This window comes from Corvus hawaiiensis, chromosome 2 (genome assembly GCF_020740725.1).
Source record: "Corvus hawaiiensis isolate bCorHaw1 chromosome 2, bCorHaw1.pri.cur, whole genome shotgun sequence".
Classification (NCBI taxonomy): Eukaryota; Metazoa; Chordata; class Aves; order Passeriformes; family Corvidae; genus Corvus; species Corvus hawaiiensis.
In genome coordinates this window covers 3,278,426-3,301,958 of record NC_063214.1, presented here as the reverse complement: position 1 = coordinate 3,301,958, position 23,533 = coordinate 3,278,426, and the positions used below count along the sequence as shown (strand labels likewise).

The 23,533-nt window shown below is 41.1% G+C and overlaps 2 protein-coding genes across 6 annotated transcripts in view; one reads left to right on the top strand and one right to left on the bottom strand.

The window, feature by feature from the left end:
- Positions 1-786, bottom strand: part of ARL13B (ADP ribosylation factor like GTPase 13B) — a 34,471-nt gene extending 33,685 nt beyond the window's left edge. Inside the window, exon 1 of one of the 2 annotated variants that reach the window (XM_048294627.1) lies at positions 760-786. The gene's annotated coding sequence lies outside the window, so the exon portion shown is untranslated. Of the gene's footprint in view, positions 1-71; positions 236-759 lie in introns of those variants that run through there. The other variant, XM_048294626.1, reaches the window with a different exon arrangement.
- On the top strand, positions 620-22,657 carry PROS1 (protein S). 4 transcript variants are annotated; one of them, XM_048294622.1, is made up of 15 exons: positions 620-761; positions 4,409-4,566; positions 4,986-5,010; positions 5,314-5,400; positions 6,661-6,783; positions 6,912-7,034; positions 8,841-8,966; positions 10,987-11,108; positions 12,906-13,024; positions 14,459-14,648; positions 15,290-15,457; positions 16,474-16,642; positions 17,091-17,239; positions 17,954-18,167; positions 20,281-22,657. In XM_048294622.1, the coding sequence occupies exons 1-15, from the start codon at positions 692-694 to the stop codon at positions 20,424-20,426; spliced, it is 1,989 nt and encodes a 662-aa protein (XP_048150579.1). In that variant the 5' UTR covers positions 620-691; the 3' UTR covers positions 20,427-22,657. The 4 variants fall into 4 exon arrangements, with proteins under 4 accessions (XP_048150579.1, XP_048150580.1, XP_048150578.1 ...); XM_048294623.1 differs by lacking the exon at positions 620-761 and adding an exon at positions 2,668-2,755; XM_048294621.1 differs by lacking the exon at positions 620-761 and adding an exon at positions 3,374-3,473.
- The last annotated feature ends 876 nt before the right edge of the window (positions 22,658-23,533 follow it).

Sequence of the window (23,533 nt, the reverse complement as noted above, 5' to 3'; positions counted from 1 at the left end):
GGCGGCCGCACTCCGGCTCCGCTCGGCCCCTCCCGGTGGCGCGCTCAGGCGGGGCCGCGCATTGGCCTCACCGGGAGCTCCGCGGCCGCGGGGACGCGACACCAGGCCCGTCACCCCGGGATACGGCCGACGGCGGCCGGGAGGGGACACACTTATTGGCGCGCACGGAGACAAGAGGGGGCGGGCCCGCGGCCGACCAATAGGAGGAGGCAGTTCGCTAGGCGCCCGCGGAGGATCAGCCAATCAGCGGCGAGGATCGGCGCCCCGGCCCCCCCCCCGCGCCGCCCGGGAGTAAACACCGGGGCGCGCGCCCGCGGCCGCCGGGGCCCCGCCGCGATCGGGAGTGACCCCACGGCTCTGGGAGCTGCGGGCGCTGCCCGCCCGCCCCGCCCCTCTCCCGCCGGCGCGGGGCCCTGCCCAGCGTGCGATCTCCCCTCCCGGGATGTCCGCGGAGCCCCTAGTGTGCGGCCGCCGCCTCCTCGGGGCGGGCCAGGCGCGACCCGCCCGCGCCCCCGCGGCGCTGTCCCCGGCGCCCTGGTGACGCTCCCGCAGGGCAGCGCTGCCCGGACACGGCCCAGCCTCCCCCTCCCTCTCGCCGCTGCCCCTCCCTCCCGCCCCCAGAGCCTCGCCCGGCCCCGCAGAGCAGCAGCCGCGCAGTCCCGGCGCCCGGTCCCGGCCGCCCCCGGTAGCGATGAGGCCGCGGGGCCCGCGGTGCCTCCCGCTGCTGGCGCTGGCCATCGCCCTGGCCGAGGCGGCGACCTGTGAGTGAGGCGAGGCGAGCTGGGGCGGGGGGGGGGGCGCGGGGCCGTGTCCCGGAGGGGCGAGGGGCGGCCCGGAGCGGTGCCGCGGGGCGGGCAGCCCTTCCCGGCCGTCCGGGGCATCGCGTCCGCCCCGCTCGCTGCCTGCAGCCCCTCGATCCCGGGGCGTCCGGCGGCGGCTCCTGCCGCGCAGCCGAGCTGTGCCTTGGGTCGTGTGCGGCTCTGGAGCTGTCGGCGGCCGCAGCGCAGCTCAGCCGCCCACGGGAACGTGTCTGCACAGGGAGCTTGGTTCCCTTGCGAGAACAGCCCTCGGTGGATCACGGTCTACTCAGAATCTGAGTGGCTTTGTTGCAGTCCGGGCAAGCGGCCCTGAGCCTTTTTATAACTTCACACCTCTCACCCTAGGTAAGAGCTAATTGCTCTCACCGATAAAAAAAAATAAAGTCTTCTGCCTTTGAGACAAAAGTCTGAGGTTAATAGTGAAAGAAGACAGTGTATCTGAAACTAGGGGAATTGCAGCTCAACGTAAGCCTGTTTCTGACCTGTTTTACTAATGATTAAACAGGCAGAAGAGAAACCTAATGTTTACTATTCTGTGAAGTGCTAGGGTTTCTGGCTTAGGAAGGGAGCAGTATCAGAAGCTGAAAGTTCATTTCATAACATTTTTAACAGGTCCTAAAAATAAATCTTCTAATAAATATTTCATAATGATCTTTTCTCCTGTTTTCATCACGTTTTTGGATCCAGTTATCTTCTCCATTGCATACCTTGTCATTTTTCTTAACAGCAGGAAGTAGGCTGTCCTGCTCATCCAAAACTTCTGCAGTCCATATTGTCCAGTTTCCTATCTCTGGCTCTGAACAGTGCCAGGGATTTATGGAATGGCGGTGGGGGAGAAGGGGAAGAAGAGAAAACAGCTTAATAATGCAGCTCACACCATTCAATAATCATAAAGTTGCTTCTGCAAGCCTTAGTGTAGTTGGAGTTGGTCAGACATCGGGTGAGGGACACATTCTGGAGAAGGTGCAGATAAATATTGGTGGCTGATTTAATTTTGCTGGCTGCATAATGTCACTGATGAGCATTTCAGGATACTCTTGTCACTGGAGTTACAGACCTGTACAAACAAGATTGTGCCACTTCCTACAGTGGCATTGCTTCTTACTCAGTTTTATTCAACAGCCTTCCTTGGCTGGGGCATTAGGTAAGCAGCTCTAAATTATGTTTAAGTGGCCCACTTAAAGCAGGTTTATGGTTGCATCTGCACAACAGAACAGCTGTAAGAAACCAGTGAATCTCATCCTCTCCCACAGTTTTTGTTTTTCTTTTTTAGTACCACCACTTCTAGATGCTTGATAAGCATTCACTACGCAGTGTCTGTACACCACCTCTGGAAATTGTAAGGCTCTGGAGCAGCACAAGGCTTCAGTGATCCCTAAATGAAGCACCCCGAGTGCATTAAGGGTTAACTTGGTTTGGCAGGGTCAGAAATAGGCTGGAGTTTCCTGTAATCAGACTGGCAGCAGCAGCAGCAGTCAGGATTTTTTGTTTCTAATAAAGGTCCTATCAAAGTCTTTGTAATCGAAACACAGATGAATAAATACACTGCTAATTCTGTGCATGGGGATTGAAATACTTACACTAAAAAAACATGGAATTCGCTTTGAGTTACATATTTTATTTAAACTCAGAACTCATAGGAAGTCAACTGAGGAGAAGGATAAACTCCTCTGATGTAGGGGAAAAGACCTGTTCCTATTACCCCGCTGTAAAAACGATAGGAAGTAAAAAGTATTGCATCTGTTTGTACACAATTGAAAATTTCTTGTCTTTTATTTGCTGTAAACCTGTGTGAAAATGACAATGATAAAGGTCAAAACAAGATGGTTTAAAGTGAGCTGTGAATCAGGCCTCATCTACACCACAGAGCCTCTGCCCCAAAGCTGTGTCAGCATGCTTGTGGGGGTAGAAGTCTCCCATGGACATAAACCCAGCAGGTATAGTACACAATATTCCTGGTTTTGTTGTCACTGCTTTTGCCTCAGAACAGATGATCTTTCTGTGTCTTTCTTATTAGTGAGAAATGAAGCATTTCTTCTAATTAATTGACACTTCTTTCACTGCTAAGCAACTCGCTGGTTGCTCTCTGAGATAGAGGAGTGCTGCAAAACCTTGGAGGTGAGCTGTGGTACATCCACCTTATGCTCAGGAAATCCTATTTATTGCCTTACCAGAACAGTTAATGTGACCACAATGAAAGCAAATAGATTAGTTTGTTTTTACAAGCTCAGGCCACATCAAATTCAGTTAGGATCCTGCAACACAAAGGTTTCTTCAGGTCATTATCCAGTGTTGCAGCACTTCAGAATGCTTCAGTTGTGTTCCCTGTCACTTGATGGAGACCTTTAACGTGTTTAGGACAGTTTGGTTTTAGTCAAATCTGTCACCTGAAAGCCATTCTCCATTCAGGCTCATTAGCTGCTCTTTCTAGTCAGCTTCCTAAATTTTTTTCTTTCCTGTTAGTGCAGAGAAACTGGGAGCTCTTCTCTGGCACCTGGCTGCTGGTGTGGCTCATGAAGGTCTCAGGCAGTACTGGATTGACTTTGTCTGCTTGAATGGCTCTTTTCTGTGGAGCTGGGATGAATATGTATGGCCACCACACCGGACTGGCACTGCAGGTGTCACGACCCTCACACAGTTGGACTGCTCTGAAAGGTTAAGTTGTGCAGAGGCTGATGAAGGGAGGGCAGGTGTAGAAGTGTGGTGCTCCCTAGTTAACATCTGTCATCTACACTTTTTAACCCAGTCAGCTGGACTTCTTCCAGTCGTGCTCATCCATTTATCTCTTGATCACAAGCTATATCCAAAAATTAAACCAGGCAGTCTAATCTAGTGGCTGTTCCTGGAGAGTTGTGGGCTCTGCAAAAAACAGTGAAGCAGACATTTTTTATTTTTAGTGTCATTTCTCAGTGTTCACCATTTGTTGGCTGTCACTAAAATGACAATAACCAGACACGTGAAAATTTAGTAACAACTGGTGCTGGATCTGAAATATAAAAGCGGGCTAGGATTCTGTTTTACCTTGTTAAATGTGAATGTATTTATAGGTTGTCTGCCTTGATATTCCCAGCATTTCATTCTTACCTTTGTCTTGTTCTTTATCATTCTGAAAAATAAAATGACTTTTATTTTAATTACGTATAACATGTAACCTGACTTTTAAGACGTAATTTTGGTCTCATATAAATAGGATCAAAATATTTGCTTGCAGATCACTGAAACAGGTGATATAATCAGCTTTTTTAAATCTACTTGTTAGTTACAAATCTCGCTTTGTAATAACCATAATCTAAAAAAATAATAATCTTGTCCTGAGTATGACACTTAAATTGTGCTTCAGGCATGGATGCTATTAAGGATTAATAGCACAGATGAAGGATTAAGGATTTTTTGATCAGAAACAGCTCCCACACACAGAATCCTAGAATTTCTTGCTTGCATTTTACAAAACGATAGCAAACATCAACTCCTGACTAAGCATTTAGTTCACAATTTTGTGTTAGATTCTCACATTTGCTCAGTGTTTACTGCATTTTTCAGCTGCTGCAAAAAGAGATAAATAATGACAGAGATGCTTTGTTTCTCCCAAGTTTTATCCCAGCAGTATGCCTCTCAGTTCCTGCTGAGGAAACGGCGAGCAAACTCTTTCATGGAAGAAAGTAAGAAGGGAAATCTAGAAAGAGAATGCATTGAAGAATTATGCAATAGGGAAGAAGCCAGGGAAATCTTCGAAAATAATCCTGAAACTGTAAGTATTTCATGAGTATCTATGACATGGTGAGTAGTTCTTTGCGGAGGGAAAGACAAGAAACATGTAGAATTCACAGCTCCCAATAACATCGGGCAGGGTCCTCCCATTTAAAGAGAAAATCTTCAAAGTACTTTTGACACCCAATTCTATTTCATTGCCTTCATTTTGCAAGTGTCCAATTCAGTGCCGTATTTTAATCTCTCCACTGAGTCTTGTGTGTATTAAATAATCTTCTGCTTTAGCCCAAATAACAGTGATACAGAAAACCAGGCCTATATTCTGTGACTCAAAGTAACTCTTTTTTCTTTTGCAGCTATAATACCAATATACTTTAGAATATATTCAGTGATGTGTTTTGCTGTAATTTTATCTACCTGAAATTTTTCTTAGCCTTTATTTTTCTTTTCTTTCTGCAGGAGTATTTTTATCCCAAATATTTAAGTAAGTACAAAAAAACCCCTAAACAACTCTAGCGTATGATTCAGTGATGCTCTCATTTGGATAATACTGGTTTAGTTGTTCTGCCCCTAGCACTGGGATGATTTCCACACTGATTATAATGGTGCTGAGATCCTCACAGAGGCACTCTGAAGGCTGTGCTGTAATCAGCTGTCCTTAACATGCCCAGACCAGTTTTGTAACTCAAGCTGTGAGAACAGGCTCTTTGAAGATGCCATGCAGCAAGTGGTGTAACTTCAGTGAGTGTTTGGACCCTGAGCTGATTGTGGGGCTTTGCATTTGCAGGCTGCCTTGCCTCCCATCGAGCAGGGGTGTTCAGGGTGGCCGCAGTCACTCCAGACTCTCCAGCTGACCTGAGGGCTTGTGTCAAAGGTAAGTGCTGATGTTGGAGCACACAGCGGCTAGAAAGCAGTTCACAGAGACACAACAAGAGACAAATAACCATTTAATTCAGGCAGACCCAATAATCTAAACCAGAAATTGACCAAAAAATGTGAGGTGAGACAGAGCATTTCCAGAGAAAGCAGTTTAAGTGACTGCTTTTAACTTTTAGAAAGGAACATAATTAACTGCAAAACAGAAGGCAGAGTTTTTGTACAAACAGATGTGTCCTACACCAACCCACCAATGTTCCCCAGTGTGTCCTCTGTACTCTACCACATCTCTAACAGTTATGCCAAACTCTTTGCCTCTAGGAAGTCACGTTCTGCCAGGTAGGGTAAGAAGTTCTCTTGTTAATTGTCTTTTCTACCACTCTTTGGCCCATAGTTACATTAACAGCTGAAAACGTCAAAATTTAAAAAAAAAAAAAAAAATCAAAATATTATCTGGAACACAGTCATTGCTTCCAAACAAAAGGCCACAAAGCATGAAACTTGGGGTGTTTCTCAAATGTTTGATTTTTATGCCTATGCATTCACAGGTCCAGAATTGTGTTCTTTCTAATAAATTCACAGGAAGCCATTTTTACCATACTCCCTACTCCTATCTCTCTAAACCTCCTAAACTCTTACAGCCTGGTTATATGAAAGAAACTTTCAGTTAGTTTGAATAGGAATATTTATCTCTGATGTTTTTTGTCATTAAAAGCAATGGAAGGCAAAGAAAATCCTTAATAATGACACTGAACATGGTCATGGCTGAACATGTTTTCCAGATCAGTTTATAATAGTGCAATAAATTGCCAGTTTCTCTATGTGACCACTCTTGAACACAAACTCAACTCTCTAATACTGAATTTTTGAAACTTTGATCTTTCTAGTGAAATTTGTAGTAATATGATGGGAGCAGAGCGCTGTTCTTTAGAAATTGAAATGCATCCTTAAAATGTAATGAAAATAGTATCAAGTCTGGTCACTAATGCAGGGATTAGCATGATTTAGCAAGTAATTTGTCTTCTAGTTGTTTTCTGCCTGACAGAGTACTGGTGGCTGTGTATGTTCCCAGTCACTTAAAAATTCTTGCTGAGAAAACAAGTAGCAAGATTGTTGTGGGTGTGCTTGACATTATTCAATCAAGACCTTTCCTGTTTCATGACAGGTACCTGTAGGAAGAGAAGGAGAAAGACTAAAGTGATTCTTGAGGAGAAATAACCCCAAATAACAAGGATGTTCCATGTTTTCCATCCCACAGAAATTTCAAACCAGTGCAGCCCTCTGCCATGCCATAAAGATGGATACAAGGATTGCATAGATGGACAAGCCAAGTACACCTGTGTCTGTAAAGCAGGATGGAGAGGAGAGAACTGTGAGGAAGGTACAGTCTTCAATCTCAAGTGATGTTGGTTCTCAGAAGCACAATTACATTTCTACTATTGAATAGTCTTTGCAGCTGGTCAATGGATGCCTTCTTCTCAGCAGAGTTTTATTGCCTTTTCTTTGTAGATATAAATGAATGTGAAGACTTCAATGGAGGCTGCAGCCAACGCTGTTCCAATTTCCCTGGGAGCTTCCGTTGTTTATGTGAAGATGGCTACTTCATGCATTCCAACAAACGGGATTGTGGAGGTAGGGAGACTTCAGGGGAACATCTTTCCATGCCACCACGTTTCCTGTTGGCTAGAGAGAGGGAAGGGTTTGATCCAATAGTTCCATAAATGCTTTTGCATTGCCTCTGGAAGATGCAATCCTTCTTTAACTTGGCCACTCCTTCCTTACACACTGCAGGCATACGGGCAACCAAATAATGAACCAGATCAAGAAGCAAGGAAAGAAAGAGAAAAAGGCCACAGATGAGATTCTGCTTCATTACTGGAGCTCCATATAGCTTGTTTTAATCTCTTGCCAGATTCACATATCCTTTAAGCATGCTGAAACATGAATCTCAAGTGATGTGAATAGCCGATACTGTTACCTTGGAAATCCTCTCTGATAAACACTGGTTTAGGCTGAATCACTCCTAATTAGCTGTGCTGCTGTTTCTGCAGTTCATTGGAGAAGAAACTATTAATGAATCCAAAAATTCTCTTAATGGGGAGAATGATTTTTCTTTGATTCACCCAGCATAATTTTTTCTGTACATGCTTCTGTCTGGTATTGGTCATGACCTGAATGCTTCAGTCCATTCCAGATGAAGACTGTGTATTGACATAATTAGCAATTCTTACTGCATAGTTAGAAAAAATTGCAACTTTATTCCATTTTAGTATCATATTTTATTACCAAATTATGACAACATGTTGTTTTGGATAATGTCAGATAATTTAAGAGGCTAAACTTGATGACCGTCTTCCACTGTGACTTTCTTTAGTCTATATATTTTTCTGAATTAATGACTTCCAAAGAAATGCCAGAATAATAGAAGATTGTGGGTTTATGAAAAAAGGCAAGCAGATAAACTGGTTAGAACCTCTGTAATTCTTGGAAAGATACTGGGAAATCTGGTAAAAAAGTAATCAGAGATAAAAATAGACCAATATATCTTAGTGCCTGAGTGTTAATCATTTGATAAACTGCATTCAAGTATTTTATTACATCCAACTACAAAGTTAAACAACCAAGAATTTGGAATACACTTACTAACTGTAGAAAAGTAGTCCAAATTCAGGGCAGCTTTGACTTAGTAATGTTGCTGGAGTCCAAGCAAGCCAGTGACAGAGTCTGTTCTCCCTGGGCAGCACCTTTTCTGCAACTGCTACAAAACCACAGAGGAAATCAGAATGATCCCTGTATTCACAAGTGAGAGTGAAGTACACCAGGGATCTGGTATTTTTCCGTCTCTAGGACACTTAATAAGATTGATACTGTACCCTGAATCCAGTTGTCACATCTGCATTGGGAAAATGACACTGAAAAATTGGGAACAAGACAGAAGATAGACACTAAAATGGTTTGAGGGATAGAGAGACAGTGAGGGGCTTGAACACCTATCAGCATATGCAGTTAAAAGAAAACTGACATGAATTGATTGTAGCATGGAAGAACCTCTGGTCGGATTGTTTCTCATCTTTCTGGATGTCTAAGATAGGATTTTATTTTGCCATCTGGTTTAGTTTATGGAAAATCTGCAGCCTGTTTCTCTCTCTGCCTTTCTGGACATGCATCCCTTTCCCTGGTACCTGCAGAAGGCAGGAAGGGATGGGAAAGATAGGCAGACAGAGAATTTTTTCACTGGGGACATGCAGAAGTGTCTTCTACAGCCCTCTGGAAATCTTTCTGGCTGTAGCTCTAGTCTACTCTGACAGCATGGTAGGCCTGTCAAGAAAAAGCCAGTTTGCCAGCCTCACTCAGTTTGCACAGTGTTGAATAAGGTTGGGAAGGAAAATGGTGTGCAAGAGTGGGACTTGTTTTTTAATAACTTGATTGTGTTTCTAGATATAAATGAATGTGTGCTACACCCCAACATCTGTGGGACAGCCATCTGTAAAAACACCCAGGGGAGATACGAGTGCGAATGTCCAGAAGGCTACACATACAATTCAACTTCCAAGAACTGTGAAGGTGCATCTTCACCCCCAGCTCCCCCTTTTCATCTCTTTCATCTTCCCCTTTTCTTTTTTCGATCCACTGCTATACCAAACTTAGCATCTCATCTGCTGCTGTATTTATTAATCATTGTATTCTTTATAAATTAATTGTTCATTAGGTTGTCAGGGTATATTACATGAAAGCATGGCAGTTCTCTAAAGATTTTTTAAAGATTTTTTATAAAGACCTCAAATGTCAAATGAAACTATTCCTAACTATCCAGAGAAAGAGCTATGAAAAAAGGAGCTGCTCCAAAAGAATCTTTCCTGAAATGAAAATCTGTTATTAAAAATTTCTGAAGTTCTGTAACAATTATAGCAAAGTTGAAAAGTATTGATAGCTAGCAGTGAAGTAGCAGGAAGCCACTCATACAAAGATCATAGTAACTTCTCAGGTGTTGAAAGTATTTGCATACTTGTCTTAGAATGTGTTTTATTTCTCTTTGCTTGTTAAAGCATCAGAAATTAAATTTCAGTTGTAAACAGATATGAAAGCTCTTGAGAGTTTTACAGTGAAGAATCTTCTACACTGTCACTTTAGGAATAAACTGTCAGTGACTGGTTTTTATTTTAAAAGCTGCCTTATACTACTGCTCAAAAGGACACAAAAGCAGCTTCTTGCTGGCCGTGAATCTTTTGCTCCATGGCTTTTCCTGCAGGTCTCTTGTGACAAAGCTTTGCACAGTGGCACTGATTACATATCCAGGTGCCAGCTCTTTGTCCAGTTATTATGGGATTAAAACACTACTGACCATTTCCTGTTCCTGTATGCACCGGAGTGAGAAAAACTTCACAGTAATTAGTTCTTACTCCTTTTAGGATTTCCTTCAGGTAAATTCAATTTGATGCAACCCATGTAAGTGTTGTGTTTCTGCTGGGGCTTGGATTGCAGGAGGTTGCAAGACGAGGGCATTCCAACAGGGAAAGTCTTACCTCCCTAGCAGGGAGATTACACTGCTAATCTTTTAGACCTTGTTTTAACCACATTAAAGGAGTCACCAAATCCTGTCTAAGGACAGGATTGTGCAGCCTGACAGGAATGTAGCCTTACAGAAATACTAAATGACATGAGCTTTTCATTGTCATATTGCTTGTAGGTGGCTAAATTCAATTATGCTTGTTAGAAAAATGGAATTTACAGACATTTATGCACAGCTATCTCTATGATGACGGATACTGTTAGACTGGAACAGAAGAGGGTTTGGTTTCTTTTTCCTTACCTTTCTTCCTCCAAGTATCAGGAAAATAATTTTTAAAAAAAAGGTATTTTAGTCTTAAAAAACCCCCAAATTTAAATGCATGCATTGGTACAAAAATTTTTATTCCCACTAGAATGGCTATTTGTTTCAGAAGAAATGGTGCATTTTCTTTAATCTGAGGCCTAAATCACCCCCATTGGACTCTCTTGTCAAGGACAGATTTTGTTGTGTCTGTATTAGAAATGTAAAATTTACATTGGCCTTTCATTTCTAATTTTTTTATTTTGTACAACCTACTAAATAGAAAATGAAGTTCTTTTAGTTAATTTAACTTATTTTGAACTCAAACCAGACTGTTGTTCTCTGCAAACAGATGCTGTCTGAAATGTAGGTATTCATGAGATTATGTTATTTTAAAAGATATTTTGCCCTGAGATTATTTGGGGTTTATATTAATAAAGCACATCCTTTCTTCTCATACTTGCCATAGATACTTTTAATAATCCAAGCTCTCATTGCATCTTATAAGGGAAGGAAGAGATCTGACCCAGAATGGGATTTGTGCCATCTGTGGCAGCAACGTATGAGGTCTCTCACTAATTCAGCTACCTTATGCCTCAAAAATCAGACCAAATAGTCTCCAGCTCTGCCCTCCAGGCCTCTATCAGATTACTAAATCACCTTTTGGATTCATGTTATTCCAGAGAATCTCTCTTGTCCATTTTTCCGTTAATTTGTGTTAGTTTTCAATCTGTGCCATGAATAAATCTTTCGGTGTGCTTCCATTTCCCCTAGATATTGATGAATGTGCTGAAAATATTTGTGCTCAACTCTGTGTGAACTCACCAGGAAGTTATAGCTGCTATTGTGATGGCAAGAAAGGGTTCAAGCTCTCTAAGGACATGAAGAATTGTGAGGTAAAACTGCTATGTAAAATTCCATGTGGAAAATCACAAAGTTGAGTATTTCTTGATGAGAAGGTAGCTTAGATTAAGGAAAATAGGAAGCTATTTGAGAACTGACTAAAAATTCCTGAGAAAATACTGGAGATTCTGATCTATGGTTTGGCTCCCAAAGAAGCAGGGATTTGGATGCCACTCAGTTCATGCATGCTCATTTACAGGAGTCCTGTCAGAAGCAGCTTGCTTTAGCCAGGCATCTTTATTCCCTGCTGCTTCCAAAATAAGCCTTGGCTTTCTGCTATCAAACAAATAATTCCTGTTCAGCCTACTCAGAGACAGAATGTTCCTTCTGTCCATATGTTCCCAAGTTTTCCTTAGGCTGTGCAAAAGTTTTCACTCACTATTTCAGAATTACTCTATTTGGATTGAAAAAAACCCTGGATTGTTTTCCACAGTTCTCATCTGCCATAGCTTAAGGAAAAGCACTCAGTAATACTTGCCAGTTGGAGAACATCTTGCAGCCAAAAATCGGCTGCTCTTGATCCATTTGAAAATTTACACTTCTTAGGAGCAGAAAGTTTGAAGCTCCAGAGAATCAGGATTCAAGGATTGAAGTCCAAAGGTTTTTTTGTAAGTGGTTCTCTGTGTATACTTTGAAAACTTCAGGCTGTCTGAGATGTTATGTGAAGTGAGCTCAGATAACTGCCAACAATAAAACACTTCTAACAACAATAAAACACTTCTAACAAAGTGTAACAAAATTTGGCTTAAACTGCAGGAACAAGATCTGACACAAGTTCCAGCATCCGTGTATTGGGTCTGGTTTGTACTCTCTGAAATTTAATGCCTGAACAACAATTGGCAGTCATTGTATTTCATTTTGCTCATCCTTGAAATGGTGACATGTAGTGAGGCTGGAAGATGCTCTTATTTTCAGTACTGTTCAAAAGTGATTAATTCTCTATCTGGAAGTTAGTTTCATGCCTTCTAATTGCAAAAAAAAAAAAAAGAGTTTAAAATATATTCGATCTAAAGCTAAAAATACATTCAATCTAAAGACTAGTGACATTAGAAGCCATAAAATGAAGTAGCCATAAAATTAAAGATGAGCACCTGTACGTTTAATGGAACTGCTGCGTCAGGAATAGCAAAGTCAGAGCAGAAAACACTCGCAGAATATTTTGAGGGATTCACATTGAATCAAAGAGACTTTGAGACTCCTACTTGTCCATGAGACAAGTGCTCTAAACCCATTCTGGAGGAGTCTTCCCACCTGTCTCCACACACGGTGCATACAATAGATGTTATTGCTGGATAGAAACATGTTTGAAATTTCAAGTAGGTGAATACTGGAAAGAATAAGCACTGTGATTTTTTAGTTTAACACAGTCTTCCCAAGATACAGCTCTGGTGCATTCCCTTCTAACACCTGAGCAGGTTTAGATTCTGCAGAACTTTAATAATGGAGCTTGGTAGTTCCCTAGAAGGTGGGTGTCATACCCCTGGTGAAAGAAAAGATCCTGAGGGAAGATTGGAATTCTTAATTCAAAAACTAAATATTTAAACATTAGTTTCAATCCACCAGAACTTTCTGTCAACCTGAATTGTCTTCCAACACTTTAAATAGTGGAGATATCAAGCAAAAGTAAAACCACACAGCTTCATTTGTACATAGGTATTCGAGTTTAAAAAAAACCCAGAGGTAAGCCATTACTTTAAAAAAATAAAAATGACAGACTAGCAGTCAGCAACAGGAGTTGCTTCATGAGCTGTCACAGTGCATTTACAGCTTTTTTTCTCTACTGTTTTCAGTCTGTTACTGAGTGTATCCCACTGAACCTTGAAAAGAATTACCAACTGCTTTACCTGGCAGAGCAATTTATAGGAATTCCTGTTCTCTACTTAAAGTTCAAACTGCCAAATGTCACAAGGTAAGCATTTGCTATTGATAAAAATACGCATTGGAATGACAGACATTTGTTTCCATTAATTTTCTGAGGGTTTAGGAGGAGTGCAATGCATGCATAAATTGTATCACTATCTCCTCCTTGGTTAAGATACCTTTATATGATGAATGAATGAATAGGAAAGCATTTAGAATTATTAACATAAAATTCAGAGGTGGTATGAAAATAGTTACAGAGTAGCTTCCAGTTGCACACGGGAATAGCTTTAGTTTGGATGTTGCTGCTGCTTCACCCCTGCTTTGTGTAGAAGCTGTGCATGCTCTGCCCATCCTGCTGAGCAATAAAATCAGGTCGTTGCCCCCCTGCCCTTCCCTGGGCTTGCTTTCACACACAGAGTGTTCCAAGGACGCCCACAGAGCACAGTACCTTGTCTAGAGCACCAGCTGTATGATTTTCTTTACAGCTGTCACAGCAATTGCCAGTGGCACTGACCCCTTTATTGCCCTTGGACTTCCTTGCTGCAGCAGCCAAAACTGCCGTGTTCCCTGACTTACTGACCAAACAATGTGAAGGTAACAGCAGCAGCAGCTGTTGAGCTGGTGATCCCCAGAGCCTCAGGACCGTACAGAAGGACATAAATACTGAGAACTCTTTCCTCTGCCACTGTTCAAAGTTGACCAGGCACTAATGCTGTCCTGGAAGACCTTTCTGAGATGATAAATGTTTGAAGTCTGGTGTAAATACAGAGTAGTTTTCGGTGCATCTGGCGAGGGACAGCCCCATCTAGGGGACACAGAACAGCACTGTGAGGGACAGCGACCCCAGTTCTGAATTACAGCTGTTTTAGCCAACCCCATCTTCCAAATGTTCTGCTTTCTCCTTCCACCCTTAATCTATTTGGTCTAGTCCCAAAGTGTTTTTTACTCTACTTTCTTCTCTTCCACTGCACAGTAAATCCTAATTTTGCTATATACACACATTCAACCTAGATCCAGACAACAAATCCTCAAATGAGAAATTGGCATATAAAAGGCGGAGTCAATTTCTAGCTTATAATTCTTTCATGACAACATTTGGCAGCCCAGTTGTACTGAAGCACGTCCTGTTTTGTCTGCGTTGCATCCCTACAAAATGCAGCAGGAATATTACATGTATCTCTTGACTCAGGGGAGTGGGATATTCTTCACAAGGGAAGCTCAGAGTGGATTTGGGAACAAGGTTCTTTCAAGTCCCAGGTCAGGGTGTTAAGCTGAAAACTTCTCACTGGATTTGGGTGAACAAGGCTTATGTTCTGTTCTGCTTTTGACTAACTATGCAAAAATCACAACTGCTCAGATATAGAGACACCAGAAGTTATTATCTGTGAACCTTTCTCTAACCCTACTAATGAGTTACCCTAGGCTATTCAGTATTTCACCTTTCCTGTCTTCTTATTAAGATTCCTTCTTCACAACTCAGATTTACAGCAGAGTTTGATTTCCGGACATACGATGCAGAGGGGGTTATCCTGTATGCAGAATCCCTGGACAAGTCAGCATGGATCCTGCTTGCTCTTCGAGATGGAAAGATTGAGATTCAATTCAAGAATGAGTTTGGAACAAAAGTCACCAGTGGAGGCAAAGCCATTAATGATGGGCTGTGGCATATAGTAAGTTGGATTTTCTTCTCCCCTTCCCTTCCTTTTACTCGCTATGGGAACATGCTGATAAATAAAGTAAGGAGAAACTGAGCAATTATTGAAAGACTTAAAATGATGCACTCAAACCCCAGATTTAAAAACCAACCGAGAAATGCACAGAAATGCCTTGCATCAGGAAATTCTGCTACCTTTTAACAACCAAGGAAGAGATAATTACCTCCAGCTATCGACACAGCAATGATTAATTTAAAACATGAAAAGGAAAATGGCAGAATATTCAAAACTGATTGCATGGTCAAGTGCACAGTTATTGGATACTGTGTGTTTAGAGCAAGTTTTACATCTGCTAGACCAAAAGTGCATCTTGTTCTTCAAGCCTTCATACCTGAGATGAAAACCCTTTCTGACTTACGCCATCCACATAGCACACCAAATTATTCACGTCAGTTGGATTTTGTTTGTTATGCTCCTGTGAATGTCTCTGGATATGGACAGTTGTTCTGCATCAAGTTTAAATACAATGTACATAGTGACTGCATTAAGACTATTTTCCAAGGTAGATATTTAAAGAAACATTAGTCATGCTTCATATTTAATATAGTCTACATTTTTGTGTGTGTATATATGTAATTATTTGTATTTTATTCCAGATATCAGTTGAAGAACTAGAACACAGCATCAGTGTAAAAATAGCTAAAGAGGCTGTGATGAGTATTAACAGCCCAGGAACTCTGTTTAAACAATCCCAGGGTTTCTTGGAAACCAAGGTGTACATCGCAGGATTACCTCGCAGAGTGGGCAGTGCTCTTGTTAAACAGGTAATTAAATAATAATAAGACTAATATTGATTGATACTGCTCTGTTTGTTCAGTTTTGTGCTCCTGGGAGTCACAGAAAAAGTAAGCCTGGCATGGAAGCCATTTAGAAAATGAAAGTCTGGTTATTAAACCACTGTTTTGAAAATAAACATGCGTGAAGCTTTGCAGCCTGCCTTCAGGAAGGTTTCATGTTTAAAAACACAGCACTTCTGGTCTAACCTTTGAGGATTCTGTAGCCTGTTTCCTAATATAGCTTTAAGATGCCCTAAATCACCACCACTGCTGCTGAGAGTGCATTTCAGGGTGATTCATGTCCTGGTCTTGGCTTTTTCTAAGCTCAGAATAGGTGATGCATTCACTGTGCAGGCAGCACAGTGAGCTTTTGTTTTTACAAGGTTTTATAACAGCCCAGGCTGGACACAGCCCATGATTCTTTCAGTCTCCCAAACTCAAGGAGTGGGTACAGTCAAGTTGTTGCAACTGTCTGCTTTACAGTGCAGGAGCCTTCAAACTAATTGGCAATCTAAACAGAGTTTAGATTAAAAAAAAAAACCTAAAAAATCAATTTTTGTTCAAAAGTGAAGCAGAGAAAAAATTACAAAACTATAACATCCCATTATCCAATAGAAAACAATTCCATAAATTTCTTTGTACTTTGGTATAAAGATAAAGCTTTGAACAAGGAGCATTGCTAGTGATGATTATCTTTCAGCTACAGAAACCTTGCTGTCATTTTGTCTAGGTCACAACATGAGCTTCAAAAGTGGAAGCAATCTCTTTTTGTCCAGATCCCTGGCAGCAAAGTGGGAAATGTTAAACCAGAAACGCCTTTTGAAGGCCATGATACCAAATGCCTGCCACTTTTTTTTCTCCCAGCATCACTGCTGTAACCTGTGGCGTTGATAAGACTGTTATTAACTACCCAGAAATAACTTGAAATGTAAAATAATGCCTCATTATTAACATTTTAAAAACAACTTGGAACTCAAACCCCCAATGCTGTCATTGTGGTACAGATTAACCCTCGGCTGGATGGTTGTATCCGGGCCTGGAACCTGATGAACCAGGGACATTCAGGAGTAAATGAAGTTATTCAAGAAAAACAGAGCAAACACTGTTTAGTAGCAGTGGGGAGAGGATCCTTCTACCCTGGCACTGGAATAGCAGCATTCCAGATAAACTATAGTAAGTATTTTTCTGTCCCTATGGTTTTCTGCTGGACTGGTAATGGAACGGATGAATTGTTAAAAGGAAGAAAATAAAAAAAAAACCCACACAAACTCAGCTATACACCACTGCATCCACCAGTGGTCCCCTTAACTTCTGTTAGGAATTTGCTTGAATGAGAATTCTGATCCCAGTAGTGTCATCTATTCAGTTTCTGGAGTGCTTTACATTCAGAAGTTTATTTGCAAAGGTTGGGCACTATTGAAGATCCAGGATTAAAAGTTAGCTGGGGTTTTTCTGTTTTATTTGCTTGGGTTTCTTTAGAATTATAGTTCTTTCTGTAAGTTCCAAAATAAGCACTAATTTTTCCACAGTGGGGAGGAGATTAAAATACTAATTTTTAACTCCATATTAATTTTTCATTAGCAGATGGATTTACTAATTTCAGTTATTCTCTTTAAAACAGATAATCTTGACAGTGCTGAAGATTGGCTAATAAATGTGACTCTGACTATTCGCCCATCCACAGACACTGGTGTTATGTTTGCCTTGGTTTCTAATGAAACAGTGCCTCTTGCATTGTCCATAGTGGACTCTAACTCCTCTGACTCACAGGTGATCTTACAATTCTCCTAACAGCTGCCAAGTCCTCCAGCTGGGTGAAAAACCAAACTAAAAAAAGCTACTCACACTTGCAGTGGAGCTGGTAGCCTTAGTATTTTGAAAATTAGTTCATATAATAATGTTCAGAAAATATCTTTCTATTAATGATTGCTGCAGCAGTGACTAAGCACTAATCACTCATGCCAGGGAGATTACATTATGTAATCTTAGCTCAGATCCATTACATCATGTTTTCTTTAACCTTTCTTTCCAAATGCACTGAGCGGAAAGGGAGCAGAGTACACAGTATATGGCATCATGTTAGTTCCAAATTATAAACACGTTTTGTTGTCCTTGGGTTTTTACTGACATCCCTTTACATCAGCCATCCCAAGCTGGAGGATAATTATACACCATGGCTAATACAGTCTTTTTCCCAAAGTAAGAAGCTGTAGTGAGCACTTGGGTACCTTTAAAACTGTAGGTGAAACAGGATTTTACCTCAGAACTGTAGCCAAAGTTGTTCCCTGTAAAATGTTCTCACTTATAAATGTAAGAGTGGCATTCATCATCAGAAGAGATGGTTACACATCAACTTTTCCAGCTGAAGGTACCAGTATTTAATATTCTCTTCTACTTGCAAGTATAACATGCACCAAAACCAAGTAAAATGATGTGTTAAAGTGACATGTGACATCTTCGGTGATCTGCCATTCTTCCATCTAGAAAATCACTGTGACCATTGGGAGCATCACTGTTGCGCAGCTGGAATCAAAGAAGTTATGTACCCCCAGAAAAGTGCAGGTTGGACTTCTAGTGACCAAACAGGAGCTTGAATTGGCTGTTGATTCACAGACAGACAGAAGCAATTCTGAGCAGCTCTCAACTCTGCATCAAGCAATGATGGCAAATGTTGTCACCTACCTGGGTGGCCTGCCAGGTGAGGCCTGTTTCTTGTCATTAATTTGGTTATTTCTGCAAGCCTGATTGTATTCAGCCTTACCCAGGCTAGGAAAAGCCTACAATTATAAAAAAAAGAAAGTTTTTTCCCTCAAGTGCCTCTTGTTTCTTCCAATCTTTTCAGCTTTGGAGGAAGCCAGCTTTTCAACAGTAGCATTATTTGGCCATAACCTCTCTCCAGAGGTTTGAATTTGGAAAATGTCTTGATTTTTGGGTTGGGTGAGCATTACATGTTTCTGAAATGCCACCATCTGACACAATTGAGGAACTGCATCAAAAACGTAAGAAAAGCAGGCATTTTTAAGTAATCCAAATGTCAGAAGTGCTGAAGGGGAAGTCAGGAATACGGTTTCAACAATTAAACTCTGGGCAAGAGATGACTGGCAATCTTTATGAGACAGAGAACGTGTTGAAGCAACAAATATTTTGTTCAAAGCAAGCTTCAAGTTAACAGTCTTAAGACATGCACAAGGATTATTTTGTCCAGGAAGTGTGGACATACTTATGTATAAATAGGCTGAATCAAGAGGGAAAAAAAGCATTGCCCCAAGGGAGAAATATTCAAAACCTGAATTTAAACTTGAAAATTGCTAAAGGAAAGGTGCCTTGGTTACAATGTTACTACTGGTAGAGCTTTTCTGTCTCCTCTATTATTTTATGGAGAATGAATCACAATTCCTAAGAAAATGCTACGAATTTGACTGACATGTCTTGAATTGACAAGGAATGAGAATGAGTCAATGTTTACTTAGTACAGGCGGGTCAGCAGGTTAACAGAGCCACAGTAACTAAGATTCCAGTAATTTCTTGGGCCTCTTCATCTTTGTGATGATTAAATGATTCTACATTGCCAGCCACAGAGCAATTAACATCTTAAGAATGAAGAGCTTTCCATTATTCAGGCATCCCAAAGAGGTAAGTAGCACGTATTAGTTACTTGCTGCTCCTTAAGTGTCATCTCTCGATTTTAAAAGGTTTGAAAGATATCTTAAAGATGCAAATTAACAAAATAAAACAAACAAACACCAACAAAAAACCCCTCTGTATTCAAAAACCCCGCGCATTTCATGAAGATCATAAGTGCCCATTTTTGATATCCCTTTCTACAAACTAGTAACAGTATTGGGAGTGTTCCCCTGTTAATTTAGCACAATCAGTGCAGGTTAAATGAAGCTTCCATGGTTCTGTCACAGCAGTGTTTTCATCACTGGAGGAAAAAAGCAGAAGGGAACAATTCTGCAGTGCTGTTTGTGCAGTAGCTCAGCTTACAGCAAACTAAAAATCACGAGAAAACAACATTTCTTGTTCTTAAGGTAACCAAGTTATTTCCTATGGAGGGGTAGGGTGATTATACCTGAAAAAGAGAGGGTGCTTTTGAGCTCAGCTCCTCATCACTCTCATTCCAATTGCTGAAGGTGCTTGCATCACCTTAGGTCTACCTTGTCAAAAACCAGTTGTACCCTAAGACTTGAGAGCAATACCTGCTTGATTTTGTGCTTAACATATTGTTTCCTGGAAGCATATCCATGATCTAATGCTGCCCTAAGCCAGACAATGCCTAAATGAGCAGCAGATAAAGTGAGTCTTTCACAGAGAATTTACTTGGAAGCAGCAGTGAGGAAGCAGTAAAATGTGTGAAGTTCCCAGGGGTGTCCCAAGTGAGAAGCTGCAGATTTGAATCTGGAGTAGCTTCCTGGCAAAAGCAAGACAGTTCTTTGTGCGACCTCTAAACCCAGAAACATCTGTTTGTACCTCAGGACAACAACAGTGGGCTCCAGGAAACAAACTCTTGGTTCACTGTTGTTAAAACAGGAAAAGCTACTATGGAAAACATTCCTGGAGTTCGGTTTCTGGATGGGAACAGCTTTCTAATGCATATTTAACATTTTACTGGCCTTTCTCAGCTCTGCTGACTTGATCTTGATCTTAAAGAAAAAGGAAAAGAACTCAAGCGTTTCCTGCCAAATCACTCCTTTTCTCCCATGACTAAATAATGGATGGGGAGTGGAGTATTCCCCATGTTTTGACTGATCTGAACAATCCATAGGAATTTGCATGCCTTGGCCTAACACACTGAATGTGTTTCTGTGCAGATGTTCCTCTGGGTGCTACACCAGTGACTGCTTTCTATAATGGCTGCATGGAGGTGAAGGTCAACAACAGGCAGCTGGATCTGGATGAAGCCATTTCCAAACACAACGACATCAGATCTCACTCATGCCCACTGATCATGCAGTAACCATTCAGATCTTAATTTAACTTCTTTCCTTTCAGATATAATTTGTGTAATTAGTCTCATGCCATAATGGAGCTTGCATTATTTCATGCAAGATGTGCCAGGGAAGTAAGCAGCAGCGTGTTTTTCTCCATTTTTATATAGAATGGAGGAAAAAAACCCTCTTTGTTCAGGTGGGAAGAGACAATCAAGATCAAAATTCTGTAAAACATTCTTTTATATAATCAGTGGGAAATCTTAAAGCTAGATTTATCTTCCATGTTCATGCTATGTCCTTGACATTTTTTGCTTGGAGAGAAAGTTTAGGAATTTCTGTTTAGAAAGAATTTTACATCTTACTTTTCATATATCAGCACAAAGTTACAAGCTGCAAATAATTTTAATGTATTAGAATCTAAACCAAACCAGACTTATTACACTTTTTCAAGCATAACATGCAAAGAAAAGTCTCTACAGGTTTTGTAATACATGCTTTTGGTAAAGGACAAAGTACCCTGGAATCTACAGCCCAAACTCTCTGTGAATATGTTTACAGGTTGTATCTATGTTGGTAAAGCAACTTCAAAATGGAAGTGTTTCTTTAAGTAGCTCAGTTTTTGAAAACAGCTTTGGTTATACTGGACCGGCTTTAATTTGTCTGTCTTTAGAACCCGGCTTTGGAGTTTGGAACGAGTTCTGGATCAGCTCAGGTCGTGTACTTTCAAAGTGAGTTAAAATACACCCCAGGCAATTTTGAAAAACAGAGGAAATGGCTTGAATGAAGGAGCTCTGCATCACAGGACATCAAACTGGAATTTGCTGAGTAAAACTAAGGAATTGCAGCAGATACTTCTTCCATCACATCACTGCTCAACATAAGCACAGTCTGATGATCCATCATATTCCCTTTATTTAGGGCAACCTTGCCTTCAAAGAGCTCCAGAACAGATTTGTGAGCCCTGCTGCCCTTGAAAGCCTAAATTTTGCAAGTAACATCAGAATGTAAAGCCATGTTCTGCTCAGCCAACTTTAATAAACCAACAGGTAATTAGAGAAGTACTGCTTTCCTCAGGTGGGCTGATTTCAAGCACTTCCAGTATTTCTTTAACATCCTGTGAGTGTTCTTTCCACTTCCAAGCTCATTTTCACACCACCAGAAACCTCCCTGCACAGCTCACCTGGTGGCTCTGTTGACCCCAAACCAAATAAATAGCAAGAGAATTGCTGTGAGGTATAAATATACCTTCTCATCCATCAAGCACAGAGACATTTATCTGCCAGTGTTCCTGACCACAGCTCTGCTGTCTTCACTTGAGACACTGAAAAGGAAATGGATGTCCAGAAGGATGGATTGTGACAGTATTCATTTGGAGGACTGCCTTTTTCCAGGGATATTCTGAGTGACATCAGTGGGGTTTCTTCCAGTGTTTAATGCAAGGGTTAGTGCAGCAGAGCTGCAGAACCTGAGCCCATCTTTCAGTCTTACTGCTCTGGCTGAACTTTTTGGTAACTTCACTTCCCACTTGGGTAATGGAATACAGGATTTGCTCCCAACTTTCACCCAGTACAGCCTCCCAGTCTGCCCAGCAAGAAGCTGACACCCAGGGGCTAATTGCCATTAATACTTGTTCACTTTTCTAGGATGGCATGTACAACAAGTTTGGAATTCTGACTCCATGGAGGGGAAATCCTTTCCTGCAGTCATCCTTCCCTGCTTTTCCACCATCCCAGCACACACACACTGCATGCAGGTCTTAGCTGAAGAATAACTTGACTGAAACAAGCAGGTTCTGCATGCAAGGCAGAGCTGAATTGAGACTTTTGACGTCAAATAAACACATGATCACTTTATTTATAATACCTCTGTGGCACCCATTAATCCTGGAAAGCCTCTGGGTCAGACTCTGCCTTGTACAGCAAGCAGAGAAAGTATGAGATGAAGAACACAAAGCCAAGTGTCATCAATGTTCTAAATGCTTATGGCCTGCAGGAACAAAAGAAAAGGTCTTTTGCTGTTGTTTTTTAGGGATTTTTTTAGGTTTTGTTTGTTTAAATGTAATAAATTGTATAGAAGTGAAATTAAAGGAGGAGCCAATCACTTTCACACAGACACTGTTTCTCTTTGTTTTCATGTAATAATATTCTAGGGTTTTATAGTTAATAATGAAACCTCTGCACTTCTTTTTTAATGTAAAAGTGCCTCCCTATTGTAAGAATTAAATAAAGCAGCATTTGCAAGTTTCTTTTCATTTTAAGTTGTGTTTGCATGTCTTTGTTCATTTTTGCTGTGCAAGGCTTGTTCTAGTAGTCAAATATCTTACTCAAGATATTCCCCAGCATCGAAGAGAAGAATTGGCTCCAATTGAGATGGCATCCGAATAGGCATCCATACTCTCTAGGTAATTAAGTTTATTAATTGTTCAATATTACCTGAGGAAATAAGACTTTGCTTAAAACTACATGTGGAAAAAAAGAAGATCAGGGCAAGTTACCAGTTCTGTATTTTCTCCTTCATCAGATGTATTTCATTGTATTTTTAGGTATAATCATTTCAGCAAGGGCCATTCAGGGTTTATACAGAACAGCTGGACCTGCTCTGCATTTTCAACTCGTGCACTTGTGCTACAAATCCACATGTCCCAATTTCCTTGAAAGTGAAATCCAGTCCTGAAATTGGTTCTCAATTATACTACAGCAGTTTAGTTTACATGCTTTAATGCCTGCATGTCTTCTGGTAAATTGAGGGCTCTTGATGCTCAAGATAGGCTCTAGAGCTGTCATCTTCAAAGAAAGAGAGGCCATGCTCATTTTTGTCATTCTAGTCCTGCCTGTCACTGACTGGGGCACTGATGCTGGTCCTTTAATGTCATTCATCATACGTATACCCACTTAGTATTTTATTGCCTCATAAATCTTTTTATATTAAAATAACCACCCTGATTTGGGCACAGTCTCATGTTTCATCTGCCCGAAATAACAAAAAATACCCCAAAGAAATGAGAGGCAAGGAGATGCCCAATGAATAAGTAAGCCACCACTTTCTGAGTAAGAAGAACCAAGGTACTGAGATATTCATGCTTTTAAAAAATGCTTTCAATCCACAAAATAGCTGTACCACCCTCCTTGTTACA